Genomic DNA, 22,484 nt, shown 5'->3' with positions numbered 1-22,484 from the left:
CTTATCAAGATAAACAAATGCCAAGAGGTCAAAAACAGCAGAAAATTATAAAGCATATGAAGACACCAGAAGATATGGATAACCCAAATGCACAAATTAAAAAATCAGAGGAGATTCAGAACTTGGAGAAATTAATCATAGAAGTAATCACAAACACCAGTATTGTGGCTCAGAAATAAAGGACATCAAGAAGACCCTAGAAGAGCATAAAGAAGAATTTGCAACAGTAAATAAAAAATACACAATCTTATGGAAATAAAAGAAACTGTTGATCAAATTAAAAAGATTCTGGACAAACAGTGCTAGACAGAGGAAGCTGAGGAAAGAATAAGCAAACTGGAAGAGTGCAGGCTTCAAAATGAAAGCACAAAAGAAAGAATGGAGGAAAAAATAAAAAAAATTTTGAGAAGGATCTCAGGGATATGATGGACAATGTGAAGCACACAAATATAAGAATAATTGGTGGTCCAGAAGGGAAAGAGAAGGGTAAAGGACTAGAAAGAGTATCCAAAGACATTCTTGGAGAGAACTTCCCAACCATTGTAAATGACATAAATATGCAAATCATAGATGCCCAATGGACTCCTAACAGAATAAATCCAAATAAACCCACTCAGAGACATATTCTGATCAGATTGTCAAATGCTGAAGATAAGGAACAAGTTCTGAAAGCAGCGAGAGAGAAGCAATTCACCACATACAAAAGAAACAACATAAGACTAAGTAGTGACTTCTCAGTGACCACCATGGAGGTGAGAAGGCAGTGGTGTGACATATTTAAAATTTTGAAAGAGAAAAATTGCTAACCAAGAATCTTGTGTCAAGCAAAGCTCTCCTTCAAATTCAAGGGAGAGTTCAAAATCTTCACAGGCAAACAAATGCGGAGAGAATTTTCTAAGAAAAGACTTGCCCTACAAGAAATACTAAAGGGATCCCTAATAGCAGAGAAAAATGAAAGGAGACAGAGATATGGAGAAGGGCATAGAATTAAAGAGCTTTAGTAAGAATACCTAATAGGAAATAGAGTGGGAAAAAATATCTTACAAATAAAAACCAAAGGATATGGTGGCAGATTCAAGAACTGACTCCACAGTAATATAATTGAATGCGAATGGATTAAACTCCCCAATTAAAAGATATCGATTGGCAGAATGGATTAAAAATATGAGCCATCAATATGTTGCTTACAAGAGACTCAGCTTAGACCCAGAGACACAGAGAAATAGAAAGTGAAAGGATGGAAAAAATATTCCATGCAAGCTTCAGCCAAAAGAAAGCAGGAGTAGCAATATTAGTCCCAGATAAAATAGACTTTAAATGTAAGGATGCCATAAGAGGCAAATGACATGATATATTAATTAAAAGAACAATTCAACAAGAAGAAATAACAATCATAAATGTCTATGCACCCAATGAAGGTTCCCCAAATTACCTGAAACAAACATTGGCAAAACTGAAGGAAGCATGAAATGTTTCCACAATAATTGTGAGAGACTTCAGTACATCACTCTCTCCTATAGATAGATCAACCAGACAGAGGAACAATAAGGAAATTGAAAAACTAAACAATGTGATAAATAATTTTGATTTAATAGATATATATAGAGCGTTACATTCCAAATCACCAGGATATAAATTCTTCTCTAGTGCTCATGGAACTTTCTCCAGAATAGATCATATGCTGGGCCACAAAACAAGTCTCAATAAATGTAAAAATATTGAAGTTATTCAAAGCACATTCTCTGATGACAATGGAATTCAACTAGAAGTCAATAACCATCAAAGATGTAGAACATTCACAAATATCTGTAGGTTAAACAACACACTCCTAAACAATCAGTGGGTTAAAGAAGAAATAGCAAGATAAATTGCTAAATATCTAGAGACAAATGATAATAGAGTACAACATATCAAAACATATGGGATGCAGTGAAAGCAGTATTGAGGGGGGAATTTATAGCTCTAAATGCATACATTTAAAAGGAAAAAAAGAGCTAAAATCAAAGAACTAATGAAACAACTGAAGAAGCTAGAATATAAACAGCAAAATAATCCTAAATCACCAGAAGGAAAGAAACAGCAAGGATTAAAACAGAAATAAATGATGTAGAGAATAAAAAACAGTAGAGAGAAAAAATAAAACCAAAAGTTGGTTCTTTCAGAAGATCAACAAGATAGACAATTCCTTAGCTAGAATGACAAAATAAAAAAGAGAGAAAACCCAAATAAACAAAATAATAAATGAGAGAGGGGAAATTACTGCAGATCCTAAAGAAATTAAAAATGAATCATGAGGATACTATGAACAACTGTTTGCCAACAAGCAAGATAAAGTAGAGGAAATGGACAATTTCTTGGAAACACATGAACAATCTAGACTGTCCAGAGAAGAAATAGAAGGCCTAACAAACCAATCACAAGCAAAGGAACCAATCAGTGATCTAAAAGCGTCCCACAAATAAATGCCAAAGGTCAAATGGGTTCACAGGGTAATTCTACCAAAATTTCCAAAAAGAACTGACACCAATCTTACTTAAAACCTTTCTAAAAATTGAAGAAAATGGTACACTACCTAATTCATATTATGAAGCTAACATCACTCTAATACTAAAACTAGGTAAAGATGTTTCAAGAAAGGAAAAGTACAGGCCAATCTCCCTCATGAATATAGATGCAAAAATTCTCAACAAAATACTTGCAGGTCGAATCCAAAGACACATTAAAAGAATCATACACCATGACCAAGTTGGATTCATTCCAGGAATGTGAGGATGGTTCAACATAAGAAAATCAAGCAACATAATACAACACATTAACAAATCAAAAGGGAAAAATCAAATGATTGTCTCAATAGATGCTGTAAAGGCATTCAAAACAATGCAGCATCTTTTTTTTTTTTGATAAAAACACTACAAAATGTAGGAATTGAAGGAAACTTCCCCAATATGATAAAGGGCATATATGAAAAACCCACAACCAGCATAGTACTCAATGGATAGAGACTGAAAGCCTACCCTCCAAATCAGGAAGGAAACAAGAATGCCTGCTGTCACCACTATTATTCAACATTGTGCTAGAAGTGCTAGCCAGGGAAAGCCAACAAAATAGAGAAATAAAAGGCATCCAAATTGGAAAGGAAGAAGTAAAACTGTCATTATTTGCAGATGACATGATCTTATATTTGGAAAACCCTGAGAAATCAATGACACAGCTACTTGACCTAATAAACAAGTTTAGAAAACTAGCTGGATACAAAATTAATGCACATAATTCAGTAATGTCCTTATACACTTGAAATGGCCTAACTGAAGAGACACTAAAAGTAAAAGATTCCATTCTCAATAGCAACTAAAAAAATCAAGTACCTAGGAATAAACTTAACCAAAGATGTAAGAGACCTATACATAGAAAATTACATAACTTACCAAAAGAAATAGAAAGGGACCTTGAGAGATGGAAAAATGTTCCATGTTCATGGATAGGAAAGCTAAATGTCATTAAGATGTCAATTCCACCCAAATTCATTTATAAATTCAATGCAATTCCAATCCAAATTCTAGCAACCTACTTTGCAGACTTGGAAAAGCTAGTAATCAAATTTATTTGGAAGGGAACCATGCCTCAAATTGCTAAAAACACTCTAAAAAAGAAAAACAAAGTGGGAGAACTTACACTTCCTGACTTTGAAGCTTACTATAAAGCCACAATTGCCAAAACAGCATGGCACTGGCACAAAGATAGATATATAGATATATTGATCAATGGAATTGAATTAAGAATTCAGAGATAGACCCCTAGACCTATGTCAACTGATCTTTGATAAGACCCTCAAAACCACTGATCTGGGACATAGCCATACCTTTAACAAATGCGGCTGGAAGAACTGGATATCCATATGCAAAATAATGAAAGAGGATCTACCTCACACTCTATAAAAAACTAAGTCAAGTTGGATTAAAGACCTCAATATAAAAAAGATAGCACCATAAGACTCCTAGAAGATAATGCACGGAATCTTCCAGACCTTGTATTAGGAGGTCACTTCTTAGATCTTACACCCAAAGCACAAGCAACAAGAGAAAAAGTAGATAAATGGGAGCTACTCAAAATTGAAAGCTTTTGTACCTCGAAGGAATTTGTCAAAAAAGTGAAGAGGCAGCCAACTCAATGTGAAAAAATATTTGGAAACCAAGTATCTGACAAAAGACTGATATCTTGCATATATAAAGTAATCCTACAACTCAATGACAATAGTACAGACAGCCCAATTATAAAATGGGCAAAAGATATGAAAAGACATTTCACTGAAGAGGAAATACAAATGGCTAAAAGACACATGAAAAAACATTCATCTTCACTAGCTAATAGGGAGATGCAAATTAAGACCACAATGAGATATCTCACACCAATTATAATGGCTGCCACTAAGCAAACAGGAAACTACAACTGCTGGAGAGGATGTGGAGAAATTGTAACTCTTATTCATTACTGGTGAGACTGTATAATGGTGCAGCCACTTTGGAAGATAGTGTGGCAGTTACTTGGAAAACTAGATATCGAGTTACCCTTCAATCCAGCTATTTTACTTCTCAGAATATACCCAGAAGATCTGAAAGCAGTGACCCAAACAGATATTTGCACACTGATGTTCATAGTGGCATTTTTCACAATTGCCAAGAAATGGAAACAATCTGTGCCGGTTTGAGTGTATTGTGTCCCCCAAATGCCATTATCTTTGTGGTCTTGTGTGGGGCAGAAGTTCTGGTGCTGGTTAGATTTGCTTGGAGTGTGCCCCACCCAGCTGTGGGAGATAATTTTGATGAGATGTTCCCATGGAGGCGTGGCCCCACCCATTCGGGGTGGGCCTTGATAGATGGAGCCATATAAATGAGCTGACTCAGAGAGAGGGATCTCACTGAGTGCAGCTGGGAGTGATGTTCTGAAGAGAAGCAAGCTTGCTAGAAAGGAACATCCTGGGAGAAAGCGGTTTTGAGGCCGGAGCTTTGGAGCAGATGCCGGCTGCCTTCCTAGCTAGCAGAGGTTTTCCGGACGCCATTGGCCATCCTCAGGTGAAGGTGCCCGGTTGCTGATGTGTTGCCTTGGACGCTTTGTGGCCTTAAGACTGTAACTGTGTAGTGAAATAAACCCCCGTTTTATAAAAGCCTATCCATCTCTGGTGTTTTGCATTCTGCAGCATTAGCAAACTAGGACAGATTTTGGTACCAGAAGTGGGGTGCTTTTGCTCCTGAGTTTGCAAATACCAAACATGTTGGAACGGCTTTTTAAATGGATAAGGGGGAGTTTCTGGAAGAGTTGTGAGGAGCTTGATAGAAAAGGCCAAAACTGCTTTAAAGAGACTGTTTGTGGAAATATGGACTCTAAAGATACTTCGGATGAGGCCTTGAACAGAGATGATCAATGTGTTGTTGTGAACTGGAAGAAAGGCGATCCTTGTTTTAAAGTGGCAGAGAATTTGGCAAAATTGAGTCCTGGTGTCAGATGGAAGGAAGAATTTGGAAGCAACAACCTGGAATATTTAGCTGAGGAGATCTCCAGACTACATGTGGAGGATGTATCCTGGCTTCTCCTTGCAGCTTATAGTAAAATGCGAGCAGAGAGAGATAAACTTAGAACTGAACTCTTGGGTTCAAAGAAACCAGAAGTTGATGGCTTGGAAAATTACAGGCTTCCAGGGGGTGGAATCCCAGAAGCTACAGCCCAACGTGAGGATGGAACCAAACATGGAACCCAGACGCCATTTCAGTACAAGCCAAGACTGGAAAAGGAGTTAAGCAGAAAGGATTTATGGTAAGTCCTATTGTCTGATGGCTTTGACCCCTGCGTGCTTCATGCAAAGCGAACAGAATTTTTGCAAGATCTTTATAGACAGAGCCATTGCCGGTCTGGACTGGAGGAGACAGACAAGGAAAAAATTAAAGGAAAAATCTCTTCAAAGACAGAGCCATGGAGGTTGAGGTCTGGAGTCAGGAGGTCTAGGGCTGAGAGAGTGGAGCAGCCCACACGCAGGGAAAGGGTGAGTTTGCCCTGGAGGTCGAGGGTGGGCCTTCCGCCTCGTTGCTCAGGAAATGTCCTGCCACCCCAAGCCCCAAACAGGGTGGAGCACATTCCCAGGGAATTGGGGAGAGCCTGGCTGCCACCGCGCTGTTCTGAAGGGGTTGAGCGTGTGCCCCGGAGATGGAAGGGAATCCGGGAGCTGCCCCGAGGTTTAAGGAGGGTGGGGCCGAGAAGGTGGTCTCCCCAATGTGTGGAAATGTTGGAGCACTCACCTAAGCGTTTGGAGAGGAAAGGGCTGCCAGGAAGGCCCTTAGGAAGGGTTAGACTCCCGCTCTCTCAAGCCCCAAGGATGCAACGTTGTTCTGTAAATGACTCTCAGACTTTGAAATCTACTGGAGTTTGTCCTGCAGGTTTTAGGAACTGTTTTGCTCCTGTTAACCCTGTTTTCCTTACTGTTTCTCCTTATGGCAACGGAAATGTTTATCCTATGAATGTCCCTCCTTTGTATATTGGAAGCATATAACTTGTTCTAAGTCCACAGATCCAAGGCTAAAGGAGAATTGTGCCTTAAGACCCACCACGCCTAAATTGATTTTGATGAGATTTTGTACTTAACTATTGTTACTGAGATGATGTAAGTTTCTGTGATATTGTGATGAAATGAATGTGTTTTGTATTTGGAAAGATAATGTCATTTTGGGTTCCAGGGGGTGGAATGTGCCAGTTTGAGTGTATTGTGTCCCCCAAATGCCATTATCTTTGTGGTCTTGTGTGGGGCAGAAGTTTTGGTGTTGGTTAGATTTGCTTGGAATGTGCCCCACCCAGCTGTGGGAGATGATTTGGTACCCACTCCTGGTACCAAAATCTGTCCTAGTTTGCTAATGCTGCAGAATGCAAAACACCAGAGACGGATAGGCTTTTATAAAACAGGGGTTTATTTCACTACACAGTTACAGTCTTAAAGCCACAAAGCATCCAAGGCAACACATCAGCAACCGGGCACCTTCACCTGAGGATGGCCAATGGCGTCCGGAAAACCTCTGCTAGCTAGGAAGGCAGCCAGCGTCTGCTCCAAAGCTCCGGCCTCAAAACGGCTTTCTCCCAGGACGTTCCTTTCTAGCAAGCTTGCTTCTCTTCAAAACATCACTCCCAGCTGCACTCAGTGAGATCCCTCTCTCTGAGTCAGCTCATTTATATGGCTCCACCGATCAAGGCCCACCCCGAATGGGTGGGGCCACGCCTCCATGGGAACATCTCATCAAAATTATCTCCCACAGCTGGGTGGGGCACACACCAAGCAAATCTAACCAGCACCAAAACTTCTGCCCCACACAAGACCACAAAGATAATGGCATTTGGGGGACACAATACACTCAAACCGGCACACAATCCAAATGCCCTTTAACAGGTGAGTGGATAAACAAAATATGGTATATACAGATGATGGAATACTACATGGCAGTAAGAAGGAATGAGGTCATGAAACATATGTCAACATGGATGAACCTTGAAGACATAATGCTGAGTGAAATATACCAGACACAAAAAGAGAGAGATTGTATGTTACCACTAATGTGAACTCTGTGAAAAGTGTAAAATAACTATTTTTCTCATTTCAAAATGGCTTTCTCCCAGGACGTTCCTCTCTAGGCTGCAGTTCCTCAAAAATGTCACTCTTAGTTGCACTTGGGGTATTTGTCCTCTCTTAGCTCCTCCAGAGCAAGAGTCTGCTTTCAACAGCTGTCTTCAAACTCTCTCACCTGCAGCTCCTGTACTTTCTTCAAAGTGTCCCTCTTGGCTGTAGCTCCTCTTCAAAACGTCACTCACAGCTGCACTGAGTTCCTTCTCTTTGAGTCAGCTCATTTATATGGCTCCACTGATCAAGGCCCACCCTGAATAGGTGGAGCCATGCCTCCATGGGAATATCTCATCAGAGTCATCACCCACAGCTGGGTGGGGCACATTCCAAGCAAATCTAATCAGCACCAAAACGTCTGCCCCACAAGACTACATCAAAGATAATGGCGTTTGGGGGACACAATACATTCAAACTGGCACAACTATTTTATAATGTAGAATGTAGAATACATAAAGATATACATAACTAGTGAATGGGGAAAGATAATCTAATAAAGATAAGCTATTGATGGTAATCTCAATGTTATGGGAATGCTCAGGAATGATTATAGTTTGCAAACTTTCTTGGTTATGGTATGATCATGTTGGAAGCAATGTAGTTATTTTAGGTTATTCATTTTCCTTAATCCTTTGTTTTGTTTGAAATATTGATTTTTGTTTTTGGTTTGTTTATCTGTTTTAATTTTTTGATAAATAAAGTTAAAAAGAATAAAATAATTACATAAAAAGAAAAAAAAAACCTTTCAGTAAAGAAAAGCCCAGCACCAAATGACTTCACAGGTGAATTCTACCAATCACTCCAAGAAGAAATAATATCAATCCTGGCCAAACTCTTCCAAGAAATTGAAGAAGAGGGGAACACTACCTAAATCATTCTATGAAGCCAACATAACCCTAATATGAAAGCCAGATAAAGATACTACAAGAAAGCAAAACAGACCAATTTCTGTAATGAATACACATGCAAGATTTTTCAACAAAGTACTAGCAAATCAAATCCAAAAGAACATTAAAATAATTATACCATGATCAAGTGTGTTTTATTCCAGGTATGCAAGGGTGATTCAACACAAGAAATAAATTAATGTAATACACCATATTGACAAGTCAAAGGAGAAAAACCACATGATCACCTTCATTGATGGAGAAAAGTCATTTGACAAAATTCAGGTTTCTTTCTTTGCAAAATCAACTTGAAAGACAGGAAGAGAAAGAAGCTTCCTCAACATGATAAAGGGTATACATGAAAAACCCAAACCTAACATTGTGCTCAATACTGAAAGGCTTAAAGCTTTCCCTCTAAGATCTGGAACAAAGGAAGAATGCCCACTGTAACCATTGTTACTCAACATTGTGCTAGAAATTCTAACTAGAGCAATTAGGCAAGAAGGAGAAATAATATGCATGCAAATTGGAAAGGAAGTAAAATTTTCACTCTTTGTAGATGACATTGTCCTATATTTAGAAAGTATATAAAGGAGTTCAGCAAACATATGAGCTACTAAATGAGTTTAGAAAGGTGGTGAGATGCAGGTTCAACATGGAAAATCAGTAGTGTTTCTATACAGTAGTAATAAGCAATCTGAAGAGGAAACTGAGAAAAAAATTCCATTTACAATAGCAACAAAAATAACCAAATGTCTTGTAATAAATTTAACCAAGGATATAAAGTACCCATACACAGAAAACTATGAAATATTGTGAAATGAAGTAAAAGAAGATCTAAATAAATAGAAGGATATACCATGTTCATGGATCAGAAGACTAAATATAGTTAAAACGTCAATTCTACCACAATTTATTGGAAGGGCAAAGGGCCCTGAGTAGCCAAAAAAATCTTGAAAATGAATGAACCTGGAGGACTTACAATTCTTGACTTTAAAACATATTTCAAAGCTACAGTGGTCAAAACAGCATGGTACTGAAATAAAGATACATATATTGGTTAATGGAATTGAACTGAGAGTTCAGAAATATACCCTCATGTTTATGATTTTTGACAAGGCTTCCAATCTACTCAAAGGGACAGAACAGTCTCTTCCACTTTAATCCATTTTAAGTTAACTTTTGCATAAGATGTGAGATAGGGGTTGTGCCAGTTTGAATGTATTATGTCCCCCAAATGTCATTATCTTTGATGTAATCTTGTGTGGGCAGACCTATCAGTGTTAATTAGATTGAAATTCTTTGAGTGTTTCCATGGAGATGCACCCAAGCCAACTGTGGGTGATGACTCTGATTGGATAATTTCCATGGAGGTGTTGCTCTGCCCATTCAGGGTGGGTCTAAGTTGAGTCACTGGAGCCTTATAAATGAACAGAGGGAACTCAGTGCAACTGTGATTGATGTTTTGAAGAGGAGCTACAGCCAAGAGGGACACTTTGAAGAAAGCACAGAAGCTGCAGATGAGAGAGAGTTTGAAGATGGTTGTTGAAAGCAGACTTTTGCTCCAGAGAAGCTAAGAAAGGACAAATACCCCAAGTGCAACTAAGAGTGACATTTTTGAGGAGCTGAGGCCTAGAGAGGAACATCCTCAGAGAAAGCCATTTTGAAACCAGAACTTTGGAGCAGACACCAGCCATGTGCCTTTCTAGCTAACAGAGGTTTTCCAGACACCATTGGCCATCCTCCAGTGAAGGTACCTGATTGCTGATGTGTTACCATGGACACTTTATGGCCTTAAGACTGTAACTGTGTAACCAAATAAACCCCCTTTTATAAAAGCCAGTCCATCTCTGGTGTTTTGCATTCTGGCAGCATTAGCAAACTAGAACAGGGGTCCTCTTTCATTCTTTTGGATATGAAGGTAGAATCATAAAACTCATGGAAGAAAATGTATGGAAACATCTTCAAGATCTTGTGGTAGGAGATGGTTTCTTAGACCTTATATCCAAATCACAAGCAATGAAAGAAGAAATACATAAATGGAACCGTCTCATAATTAAATACTTTTGTTCTTCAAAGGACTTTGTCCAGAAAGTGAAAAGTCACTCTACTCAATGGGAGAAAATATTTGGAAACCACATATCCATTAAGGGTTTAATATCCAGAATATATAAAGAAATTATACACACAGCAATAAAAAGGAAAACAACCCAATTTAAAAATGGGCAAATATCTTGAATAGACATATTTTAAAGAGAAAATACAAGTGGCTAAAAAGCACATGGAAATAGGCTCAACATCACTAGGTATTAGGGAAATGCAAGTCATAATCACAGTGAGATATCATTTCACACCTACTAGACTGGCCACTATTAAAAAAAAAAACAAAAAACTACAAGTTTTGGTGAGAATGTGGAGAAATAGGAACAGTCATTCACTGCTGGTGGGAATTTAGAATGCTGACACCACTGTGGAAGATTGGCAGTTCCTCAGGAAGCTAAGTATAGAATTGCCATATGATATGGCAATCCCACTACCTGGTATATACTCAGAAGAACTGAAAGCAGGGACATGAACAGACATTTGCACACTGACGTTCATAGTGGCATTATTCACAATTTTCAAAAGATAGAAACAATCCAAGTGCCTGTCAACCATTGAATGGGTAAACAAAATGTGGTATATACATACAATGTAATATTATTTGGCTGTAAGAAGGAATGAAGTCCTGATACATGTCACAACATAGATGAAATAAGCCAGACCCAAAAGGAAAAATATTGTATGATCTCACTAATATGCATGAATCCTAATGTACTAATCCTTTTATGGAGTTAAAATCTAGAGTAGAGTTTACAAGGAGTTAGAATGAGGGAGAGATTCAGGAGCTGATTCTTGATTTGTACAGAAGTTTTAAATAGTTTGATTTTTAAATATTGTGTAATGGTTAGAGGTGATGGAAACACATTACTGTAAGGGTAATTAACAGCACTGAACTATGGGTGTCATTGTGGTTGAAGAGGGAATTTAAAGCTGAATATATCACTAGAAGGAAAGCTAGAGGATAAAACATGGGACTGCTTGTCATAGTGAGCCCTGTTGTGGACAGTGGCTGTGGTTAATTGAACAAATATAAGGATGTTCTTCCATGAGTTAGAACAAATGTATGTCATTATTACAAGTGTTAGTAATAGGGTGGTTGTGGAAAAAAATACAACTAATGCAAACTATGGCCTATAGTTAGCAGTGACATTGTAATATTCTTTCATCAATTGTGTTAAAAGTACTATTCCAATGCTAAGTGTCAATAATAGAGGGTTATACAGGGCACAGTACTTTTCTTTTTGAAGCAATGAGAATGTTTTTAAATTGATTGTGGTGATGAATGCACAACGCTGTTTCTATACAAAGAATCACTGATTGTGCACTTTGGATGGATTTTATTGTGTGTGAGTAAAACTGTTTTAACAAAAAAAAACAGGAAAACTGTAAAGGAAAAGAAGAAATTATAGGGGATCTTAATAGATCTATAGCAAATAAATAGATTGAATCGGTAATCCAAAAACCTCATGGCAAAGAAAAATCCAGGGCCAGATTACTTCACTGAATTCTACCACATTCAATAAGAATTAACACTAATACTTCTCAAACAATTCTATAAAAAAACGGAGAGAAGGAAATTCTTCCTAATTCATTCTACAATATCAGGATTGTAATAATGTGAAAATCAGATACATACATCACAAGAAAATGAAATTATATATCATTTCCCTTATGAATATAGATTCAAAGACCCTTAAAAATTCTATCAAATAGAATCTGATAGCACATGTAAATGATTGTACAACATGAAAACATGGGAGCTTTCCTAGGATGCGATGGTAGTTCACCATTAAAAATAAATCAATATAATAAAGCACATTAATAAAATGAATACAAAACAGCACATGATAATATCAATTATAACAAAATCCAATACCCTTTTGTGATAAAATTTCTCTGAAAAATTGGAATAGAAGGAAATGTCCTCAACTTGATAAAGAGCATTTATGAAAATTCCACAACTAACATTATACTCAATAGTGAAAGACAGAAAGCATTTCCCTTAAGATCAGGAACAACACAAGAATGCCCACTTTCACCACTTCTATTCAACATTGAACTGAAAGCTTTAGCCATAGCAATTAAGCAAGAAAATTAAATAAAATGCATCCATATTGGAAAGGAAGAAGTAAAACTACCTCTATTTGCAGATGACATGATCCTTTATATAAATAATCCCTAAGAATCCACAAGAAAATTATTAGAGCTAAGAAATGAATTAAGAAAATTTGCATTGCACAAGATTAACTTCCAAAAGTCATTTTTTATTCTGTACACCACATTCACCATTTTACTGGATTTCCTAGCTAATGCAATAAAACAAGGAAAATAAAAAAGAGGTATACATATTGGAAAGGAAGATGTAAAACTGCTTTGTTCACAGATGACTTGACTGTCTAGGTAGAAAATTCCAAAGACCAAGGAAAACTCCAGGAAATAACGAGATCATAGCATTTTTCCAGGTTATAAGTTCAATATAAAAAGTTCATTTTTCCTGTATATCTGCAATGAACAATTGGAATTTTAACTTAAAAATACAATTTACAATAGCTCTTGAAATACTTTCATACAAATCTAACAAATTATGTACAGAAACTATATGTGGAAAGCTACAACAGCCTAATGTATGAAATCAATAAATTGAGAGATATTCCATGTTCATGAATAGGAAGACTCAGTATTGTTAGGATGTAAGTTCCTCACAACTTGATCTATAGATTCCATGCAATCCCCATCAAAATCCCAAGTTTTGTGTGTATATCCATAAATTGAATCTAAAGTTTATATGGAGAGGCAAAACTCCCAAAATAGCCAATGAAGTAACGAAGAAGAAAGTTGGAGTACTGACACTTACCTGACTCCAAGATTGACTACAAATCTACAGTAATCAAGACAGTGTGATGTTGTAAGAGAATAGAATTATAGATCAATGTAACAGAATAAAAAGCCCAGAAATAGACCCACAGAAATATAGTCCAAGGATATTAAACTAAGATGCAAAGATAATTCAATGGAAAAAAAACAATCTTTTCACTATATGGTGCTGAAACAACTGGATAACCACCTGAAAATAAATGAACCTAGACATAAACCTTATACCTTTAGCAAAAATTAACTCAAAACTGATCATTGACCTAAATGTAAACACGAATCTATAGAACTCTAGAATATGATATAGGATAAAATCTAGGGGACCTCAAATTTGGTGATGACTTTTTAGAAACAACACCAAAAGAACAATCCATGAAATTAAAACATAATAATTTGGATCGCATTAAAATTAAAAACTGCTGGTTGGCAAAGGTCAATGTTCAAAGTATGAAGACACAAACCACACAAGGTGAAAAATATTTGCAAAACAAATATCTAATAAAGGACTTGTATCCAAAATATTCAAAAGAACTCTGAAAACTCAACAATAAGAATATAAAAACCCAATTACAAAACTGGGAAAAGATTTGAACACACACCTAATCAATGAAGATATACAGATGGCAAATAAGCATATGAAAAGATGCTCAACACCGTATGTCTTTAGGGAATTTTAAAGTAGTATAACAATGAGACACCACTATACACCACTTATAGTGGTTAAAATCCCCCCAAAACCTGACAATAATAAATGCTGGTGAGGATGTGGAGCAACAGGAACTCTCATTCATTACTGATATTAATGCAAAACACCACAGCCACTTTGGAAGACTAGCAATTTTTTACAAAGCTAAACATAGGATTATCATAAAATTCAGCAATCATTGTCCTAGGTATTAACCTAAATGTGTTGAAAACTTCTGTCTACACAAAAACCTGCAAACAAATGTTTATGGCAGCTTTATTTATAATTGGCAAAAATGTGAAGCAACAAGATTTCTTTCAAAAGGTGAATGTGTAAACAAACTGTGGTAAATGCATTCCATGGAATATTATTTAGTGATAAAAATAAATGAGCTATGAAGCCACAAAAAACATGGGGGAAAGTTAAATACATATTTCTTAGTGCAAGAAGTCAATTTTAAAAGGCTACTAACTGTATTATTCCAACCATATGACATTCTGGAATAGATAAAACTTAGAGACAGTGAAAAGTTCAGTGGTTGCCAGGAGTTTGGGAGAGAGGGGCAGAGGGATGAACAAGTAGAGAACAGAAACATTTTAGGGCAGTGAAAATATTCTATATGATACTGCAATTGTGGATACATAACACTATGTATTTTTCAAATCCCATAGAAATATACAGCAGAAAGAGTGAAACCAAACTGAAATATGGAATTTAATTAATAATAATATATGAATATTGGTTCATGAATTGAAAATGTACCATACTAATGCAAGATATTAATTATGAGGGAAACTGTGAGCAGAGACTAGAGTGGGTACATGGGAACTATCTGTACTAAATGCTCAATTTCCTATAAATGTAAACGTGCTCTAAAAATAAATTCTAGTAATTAAAATAATAATGATAATAGACTAGAGAACTTAGAACTTAAGAATAAAATGCTTTGATTTCAAACAAAATATCACTTCTTCCAAGTCCCCACCTGAACAGCCCTAGTTTGATCATAGAAGGGGGAGGGCAATGATCTCACAGTAGATTTTATGATGTCAGGCATTCTGTGACTTGAACTTGCTCTGTAGACTACTAGAGCTGCTGTTGCCCCTGGAGCTCCCACATCATATCACTTCCCTCCAGCCAGCATGGGAGCTCCACTTTGGATCTGCTATTTTTTTTTTTTTTTGTTTGGTTCCTTACTGTTGTGGTGGTAAGTCATAGACACTTAGACCCTTTTCTCTTTCTCTTCTTTTGAAATTGCTGAAGATATACCCCTGTTTCCTTCTTTTATTCCTATTTTTCTTCCTATTGCTTTCCAATCTATTTCATCCCCTGTCCTCTACTGCCTCCTCCTACTTTCCAATTCTCCTGACTTCTGGTCATACACTTCCTCTTCCACATATTCCCCTTCCTTCTTCTACCCTCCTTCTCTGCCTATTTTCTCTCCTTTTTTATTACCCCTAAATCAGATATAATATCTTTTGTACCATCTGAAAATACTAGATTTCCCTCAGTAATTCCTCAGGGAAGGAGGAGATCAGTAGATCAGGTTGTGATCATGGTAGAACTAACAAATTCAGACCCACTCACACATACAGTCACACATGTGGAGAAGTTAGGGCATTAGGCATGTTGGGTGGGTAGCAGAAACTTTCTACCTGAGGCCATTCAAATTGAGTGGTTCATTCCAGGGTGAGAAACGTAATTGGCATTGAAATAGGGGGTTGCTTTTCATGCTATCTTTACCCCTCCCCATCGCTTTCATATTTTTTGCAGTTTCTCAAACTCAGAAGCAGTTGCTTAGCTCAAGTTTATTGACTCCAAGCATACCTCCATTGCCTATTTCCAATGAAATACCATGGCTGGTGTCAATGTCTGGAAATTGCCATGGCATTATATTGAGTCGGTGGTGGATACTTTCTACAGCTAACTGTCTGCAAAAGATGTGAGTAAGGGCAGATTCAATGATCTTTGGGCTAGGGTTATGGTTAGGTGCCCTTTCCTTTCAGGAATTCATCTGGTGGATACTTTCAGAGTGAATAAGATGTTGATAGGGCTCCATTGTGGTACTGAAATTAGATAATGGGCTTGCTCCTATACCCTGTCAAACCTCCTCTCCTTCTTCCAACCTATTTTCCATCCATCCATCCATCCTTCATTCCCTCAACATACATGTATGGAGTGTCCACCTTTGCCAAACTCAGGCCTAAGTTCTGAGGAGTCACAAATGAAAAAGACAATGTCTATCCTTTTGTATTTGTTAGTCTTAGTGTGTAACAGAGCCTACTGAATCAAAGACAAATGGAAGTCTTCTCTGATATTTAAAGAGACTGTATTTTATTGCAAATATAACAAGAAGCACCAGGTTTTCTGCCTTGGTAGCAGGTAACATCATTCTGCCCACCACTAATATTTTTAACCAGAATTGTGTCAATTCTTTCATCTCCCATAGAATCAGTTGCAAAATCTCACTGATTTCTTCTTCCATTATGTCTTTTAGTTCCATTCCCTATCTTCATTCCCCACTGTTATGGTTCCAATTCAGGTATACCTGAGGTTCACTCTGGAACACATCAATGGCTCTCCATTCCCTGATCTATTCTCTACAGTCTCCCAAACTGAAAGCAAACTGTCCTTTCTCTGTCCCCCCCAAGAGTTTTTAATAATCTCTTTTTTAACCTTTGTATATTACCATTCCCTGGGTTTGTATATGGGTTTGCATTTCTTCCTCCATGGGATTTTGTACTTAATATTTTATTATGGAAAATATAAAACTTATACAGTAGTAGAGAGAATAGTGTAATGAACCCTCAGGTACCCACCACTTTGCTTCAATAATTATTTGCAAATGATCAGACTTGTTTCCACTATACCCTCATTCATGCCACAGGATTTGAATCATCAAAATTAACGGACATATTTTTCAGTTTGGATAATGTAAAACTGGAATGGAGTTGAACTTCACGTATTTCATTTCTTCCCAATTTACAGAGAAAGGAATTAGGTCCAGGCACATAAAGCAACTTTCTCAGAATCAACTAGTTGGTGGGGAGCAGTGGCTATGTGGTGAAGCCAAAAGCCTAATACAACCTGTTGCACAGGCACAGTGTGGTGTGTATCACACTGAATAATAATAGTTTCTGGAATAAAAATAATCTTATGCTTCCAATAAAGGTGAGAACTGGGTCATCTTGTAGCTGTAACTTTGATACAAGCTGTCAAACATTGTTTTTCATTGGGAAGTGCATGTATAATTTCTAATTTTTATAATCATTAATTATATATTTTTCTCTCTTTCCCTTGCCTTAGGAAACCTTCACACCTGAACATTTCAAGAGTCATTGACCCAAATGGAATCCTACATGGCCAAAGAATCTGCCTCCATCCTAACTTTGATCCCCAAATCGGAGAACATCCAGCCAAAGCAAATATAGGTGTTGTCCTTCTGGAAGAACCTATCTATGAACATGATGTGCCACTATCTCAGCTTCCCAATATCACATGGAAGATCTGTTCTAAGTGCCAATACAGACAGTGCCAGATATATCAATATCAGGGTAAGTAACAGGGGCCAGCCTCCATTGCATTGTGGTTTCAACTCCAGGGGTTGGTTTGCAAAGAAGCCAATCTTCTAGAAATGTGGGAGAAGAATTTAGAGGAAATGTTGGAAATCTTTAAGTTCATCCTACCCCATTTTATGGTGGGATAAACAGGCATAACATAGGAAAAGGAAATGCCTAGGACTAAATCTCTCAATTTTCAGTTCAAAACTTTTTCCATTCACAGTTTAAGTGAGGTGTGGGAAAATCAGAAGCTGAGGTAGAGAGAATATATTATATTAGTGGTGAAGAGAAATGAGGGGGAGTGGACAATTCCTTGGGAAACCTGTGTGAATGAGTCAAGTGATTATTGCCTAACCAAACCCAGAAGATTGGGTTGTATGGTTCTCACAGTATTTTCCATCACCCATTCCCTCAGGTATCAATGAGTTTGGAAGCACAAGAGTGAAGAAGGTGTCAGTACAGTTGCTGGACCTCTCGAAGTGCCAACACCAACATTCCCATTTGGCTGAGACTGAAGGCTCATGCATTCAGAGCCAAGAGCATCAAGGCTGCTGGGTAATCATTGCACCAGGGCAAAGTCATCAGTGGGAGGGAAATGTAGAAATGTAGAATTCCATAAATATGCCATTAACATGTAGATACATGCCATAGGAAAGTTTATTCTTAGATCCCAGTCAAATAAATGAAACTGGGAATTTTCATTGAATATTTGAGAGGTATGGAGTTTTCCATGGCACAGGCCTTTGAAACCAGTGGGAAAGACAGAAAGAATCAATGGATATGAAACAAAAATTGATGATTCTATCCCTACTTTTATTATAGCCTCTCTTCAGTCACTATAATGAAGGAAGCCTGTCTCAAATTTAGGTATCAGAAGTTAAGATATAAGTGCAGTTTAGTCCATCATTCATACCCTGAATGCCTATGGAAAATAAATCCCTAGAACTGTAAGGGGAGGATTATTATGTACTAGCATGGCAGAGGATGTATGGAAAATTATAAGATATGCCATGGCCAACCAGAAGATATGCACACAAATAATATAGAATAGGCTTCAAGGGAAGCCTTAACCTGAGTTGGGAAATCATGGACTAAATTCTTGGAGGGAGTGATATTGAGCTAAGTATTGAGCAATGAAGTTAATGTTTGAACTAGTCCTAAAAGAGAAGCAGCCATTTACTAAAAGGAGTAAAGAGTATAAATGAGGTGATAACACTCAGGGCAAAGGTAGAAGAAAAAGCAAGGTCTGAAAAGGTTAAAAATCCCTGGAGTGTAGGTAAGAAATGTTAGTCTGAGTATGAATGGGAAGGTAAATAGGAGGAGATAATCAGGGGGCAGAGTATGAAGATGTTTATCTTGTTAAGATACATAACCTTTATTATTTAGGGAACGGGGATCCATAGAAGGATTTTGAGCAGCAAATTGACATAATCAGTCTTACATTTTAGAGAGACAACTCTGATGGATAGTTTGAAGAATGGTCTAAAAATAGACCCATTGATGGAATTTAATGCAATTATTTAAGAGAGATTCTGTGTGTGCAGTATCTCCATTCTGGCTAATGATGTAATATGAACTAGGAAAATTGAAATGAGGATGAAGCAGTTTCTTTACACATGGAGCTTACATATTTTTTTGAAGAGTGATCATAAATAAACATATAATAAGGCAAGTAGTATTAAAGAATTTGAAGAAAATTCTTCAAGATTATAAGGATGGGGGTGGGGTTACTGTGACATTAAACCCTATAGGCAACCTGAAGTTGACACAGCTCGACTCTGAGCTCAATCTTAGCCTAAAGTACCTGTAACACGTGATAAACAGAAGTTCCTATCTGGACTTAACTGCACCATTAATGTGGTCATTTTAAAAGAAGTAATATTTGAATAGAGATTTGAAGGAAGTGATGAAGCAGTCATGTGGATATCAGGAGATGAGTGTTCCAAGCAGATCAAATACTCAACATTAGGATTTTGAGGTGGGAACATGTATAGTATATTAAGGAACAAGAAGGAGGTCGGATTATAGCAGACTGACAAGAAGAACAATAGGAAATGAGATCAGAGAGGTAACAAGGGTCTAGATTGTGGAGGGCCTTGTAAGTCATTGTAAGATTAATCCTCTTGATTAATCTTTTAAATCTGGAGGAGATGGGAAGCCATTGGAAGGTTTTGAACAGAAGAATGTAGTGTCCTAACTTAACATTTTAACAGGGTAATTCTGGATGCTATATTGAGATTAGACTGAAGGATGGCATGAAGGGTGCCTTTTTCATAAAGACCCATATGTGCTAGCAGCAACAACAGTACTGAATGAAATTTAAGGAAAATATATTGAAGGTAGTATTTCCTGATGGATTATTGGCAGAGGGTGAAGTAAGGAGAGGCGATAAAATGACTCCAACATTTTTTACCTTAGCCTTCGGAAGGAAAGAGTGTCCACTAACAGAAGGGCATGTCTTTGAGAGGATTAGGTATGAAGAAGATCAGTTTTTTTTTGTTCTTTTTAAAATATTAATATGAGATGACTCTTAGGCATATAAGTGCAGGTGCTGATTAGGAAGTTGGAAGTGAGAGTCTGAAATCATAAACAACCCTAGCCCTTTTAAAACCCCACTATACTCCATTTCAATTATTTATGCCCATGTCTTAAATTGTTAACTTTCAGGAGCTCCTCACAGTATATCTGCATATGGACTTTATGCACAGCAGACTGCATATATATGAGATTGTATGAGTATATATAATATATATATATATATATATACACACACACACACACACACACACACACACATACAGAGAGGGAGAGAACATGTAAAGTAACACATATGAATTATAAATGCATATAAATATTTCATTTATTGCATTTCTTGTTTTTTCTTTATTCAGGTACAGCAAGGCAGTCCTGTCCTATGTCTTCTAAAGAGGCACTGGGAACTGGTGGGCCTGGTACATGAGTCCTCAAAGATGTGTCATGACCCCACTGTCATTCATCAGAACAGCCCCCTACTTTACCTGGATGAAACAGTTCATCAAGGCATCCAAAAAGCGATTGATTCTTACTTCATCCCTGCACTGCAAGACTTCAACTAGGAAGGTGTATATTCCCCAAGGCAGGCACAGCAATAATTACTCTCCAACCCTGTTTTCAAACAGGTCCCCTGTACAGTCCTTGGATGGGAGCATAGATATTTCTCTACAGACCAAACATCCCCAAAATCCTCCTCCAGCTTTCTTTAATTCTAATGATTCAGACTCCTTTACTGATAGTAGTAAGTTTTTCCCTGAAATACATCAAATCCCCCAAGCTAGCAAGTTTCCAGTGGAGCAATCACAGAACTCTCCTTTTGCTAGAACAGGAGATCATCCTGGAAATGATTCATATCAATATCAGGATCTCCTTTCACCTGTTACACTTGATTCATGGGATTCTCTGGTAGCTAACACAGCAGAAACTTCAGCTCAACCCATTTCTGATACATCCAGATCATATGATACTTCTAATACTAATACCGCTGAACCCTGGAGTATACCAATGACTGATACAGCTGAATCTTGGGATAAAATTATGGCTAATATAGTCAGACAATGGCTTCCTTCTGTAGATTATGAAGTTGAACCCTGGGGTACTCATGTAACTAAGACAGCCAGATCTTGGGCTCAACCTACTGATAGTACAGATGGACCTAAGAATCAACCCACTGATAATACAGCTGAACAATTGATTTCCCTGACAGCAAATAGAGCTGGATCTTGGGCTCAACCCTATACTACTGAAAATGGCCCTTGGGCTCAATCTTCTGGTAAAAGAGTTAGATTTCCCCCAGGGAGTTCCCATCCAGCTACTGAAATGGAATCCTGGGACTTATTTCCTTCAGGTGAAACCAATGATTACATAACTGATAGCCATAATCCTTTAGCATTTAGTAAAACTGTCCCTACAGATTCATACATTGAAGATGGCACATGGATTCCTCTTCCAGCTGGTACAATTGAGCCATGGCATTCCTCTTCTGAATATGATGCAGCGAGATCCCAAGATCAATCAGTGACCAATTCAGTAAACTCTCAGATTCATCCTGTATCTTATAAGGATAGACTCCAGATTTTACCAGTGGCTAACATGAATGAATCCTGGGATCTCTCTAAAATAGTTACAGATGCATCCCTATCTGCTGCTTCTGAGGCTAAAATTGCCCAATCACAACTTCAAACTAGTACAACTCCATCCCAAAGCCAATCATCAACTGGACCCAGAAACAGCCTGCAACTGATAATGAAACCTTTATACAATCTGAAGTTGAGACAGCTTGACCCCAAGCTCAATCTTAGCCTAAATTACCTAACATGAGGCAGGCATAAGCAGGAGTTACTATCTGAAATTAACCCCCTTCATTTATTGATATTTTTACCTTGGAAACATTTTTGACCTTACTGCATTTAAAATATTATCTATTGTAATGAAACACCAAGAAAAATCCATCAACCTTTTCAAAACATATAAAGAATAATCAAATGTAAGAAAAATAGATGTTGGTTATTGTGAATTCTACAGTATTTTGTGTGGATTTTTTTTTACTTTAAGAGGCTTAAACTTACCTGAGAGGCAATTAAATTACATGTGGATCAACTTGAGTTTTAGAGGCTTATTTTAAAATTTTTATTTTTAGATAACTGGAGTTTCACATGCAGTTGTAAGAAACAATAGATCCTGTGTATCATATA

At 37.3% G+C, this 22,484-nt stretch overlaps 1 protein-coding gene across 1 annotated transcript in view; it reads left to right on the top strand.

Moving 5' to 3' along the window:
- LOC119522206 (serine protease 29-like) overlaps window positions 1-21,811 on the top strand; it is a 63,973-nt gene extending 42,162 nt beyond the window's left edge. Inside the window, 6 exon segments of the mRNA XM_037820834.1 lie at window positions 15,971-16,139; window positions 17,504-17,751; window positions 18,173-18,312; window positions 20,649-20,750; window positions 20,752-20,856; window positions 21,704-21,811. Of these exon segments, the coding sequence (XP_037676762.1) occupies window positions 15,971-16,139; window positions 17,504-17,751; window positions 18,173-18,312; window positions 20,649-20,750; window positions 20,752-20,856; window positions 21,704-21,811 (872 nt within the window).
- The last annotated feature ends 673 nt before the right edge of the window (window positions 21,812-22,484 follow it).

Source organism: Choloepus didactylus, chromosome X, assembly GCF_015220235.1.
Source record: "Choloepus didactylus isolate mChoDid1 chromosome X, mChoDid1.pri, whole genome shotgun sequence".
Classification (NCBI taxonomy): Eukaryota; Metazoa; Chordata; class Mammalia; order Pilosa; family Megalonychidae; genus Choloepus; species Choloepus didactylus.
The sequence above is the reverse complement of the archived record's forward strand: the minus strand, read 5'-3'. Positions and strand labels throughout refer to the sequence as shown.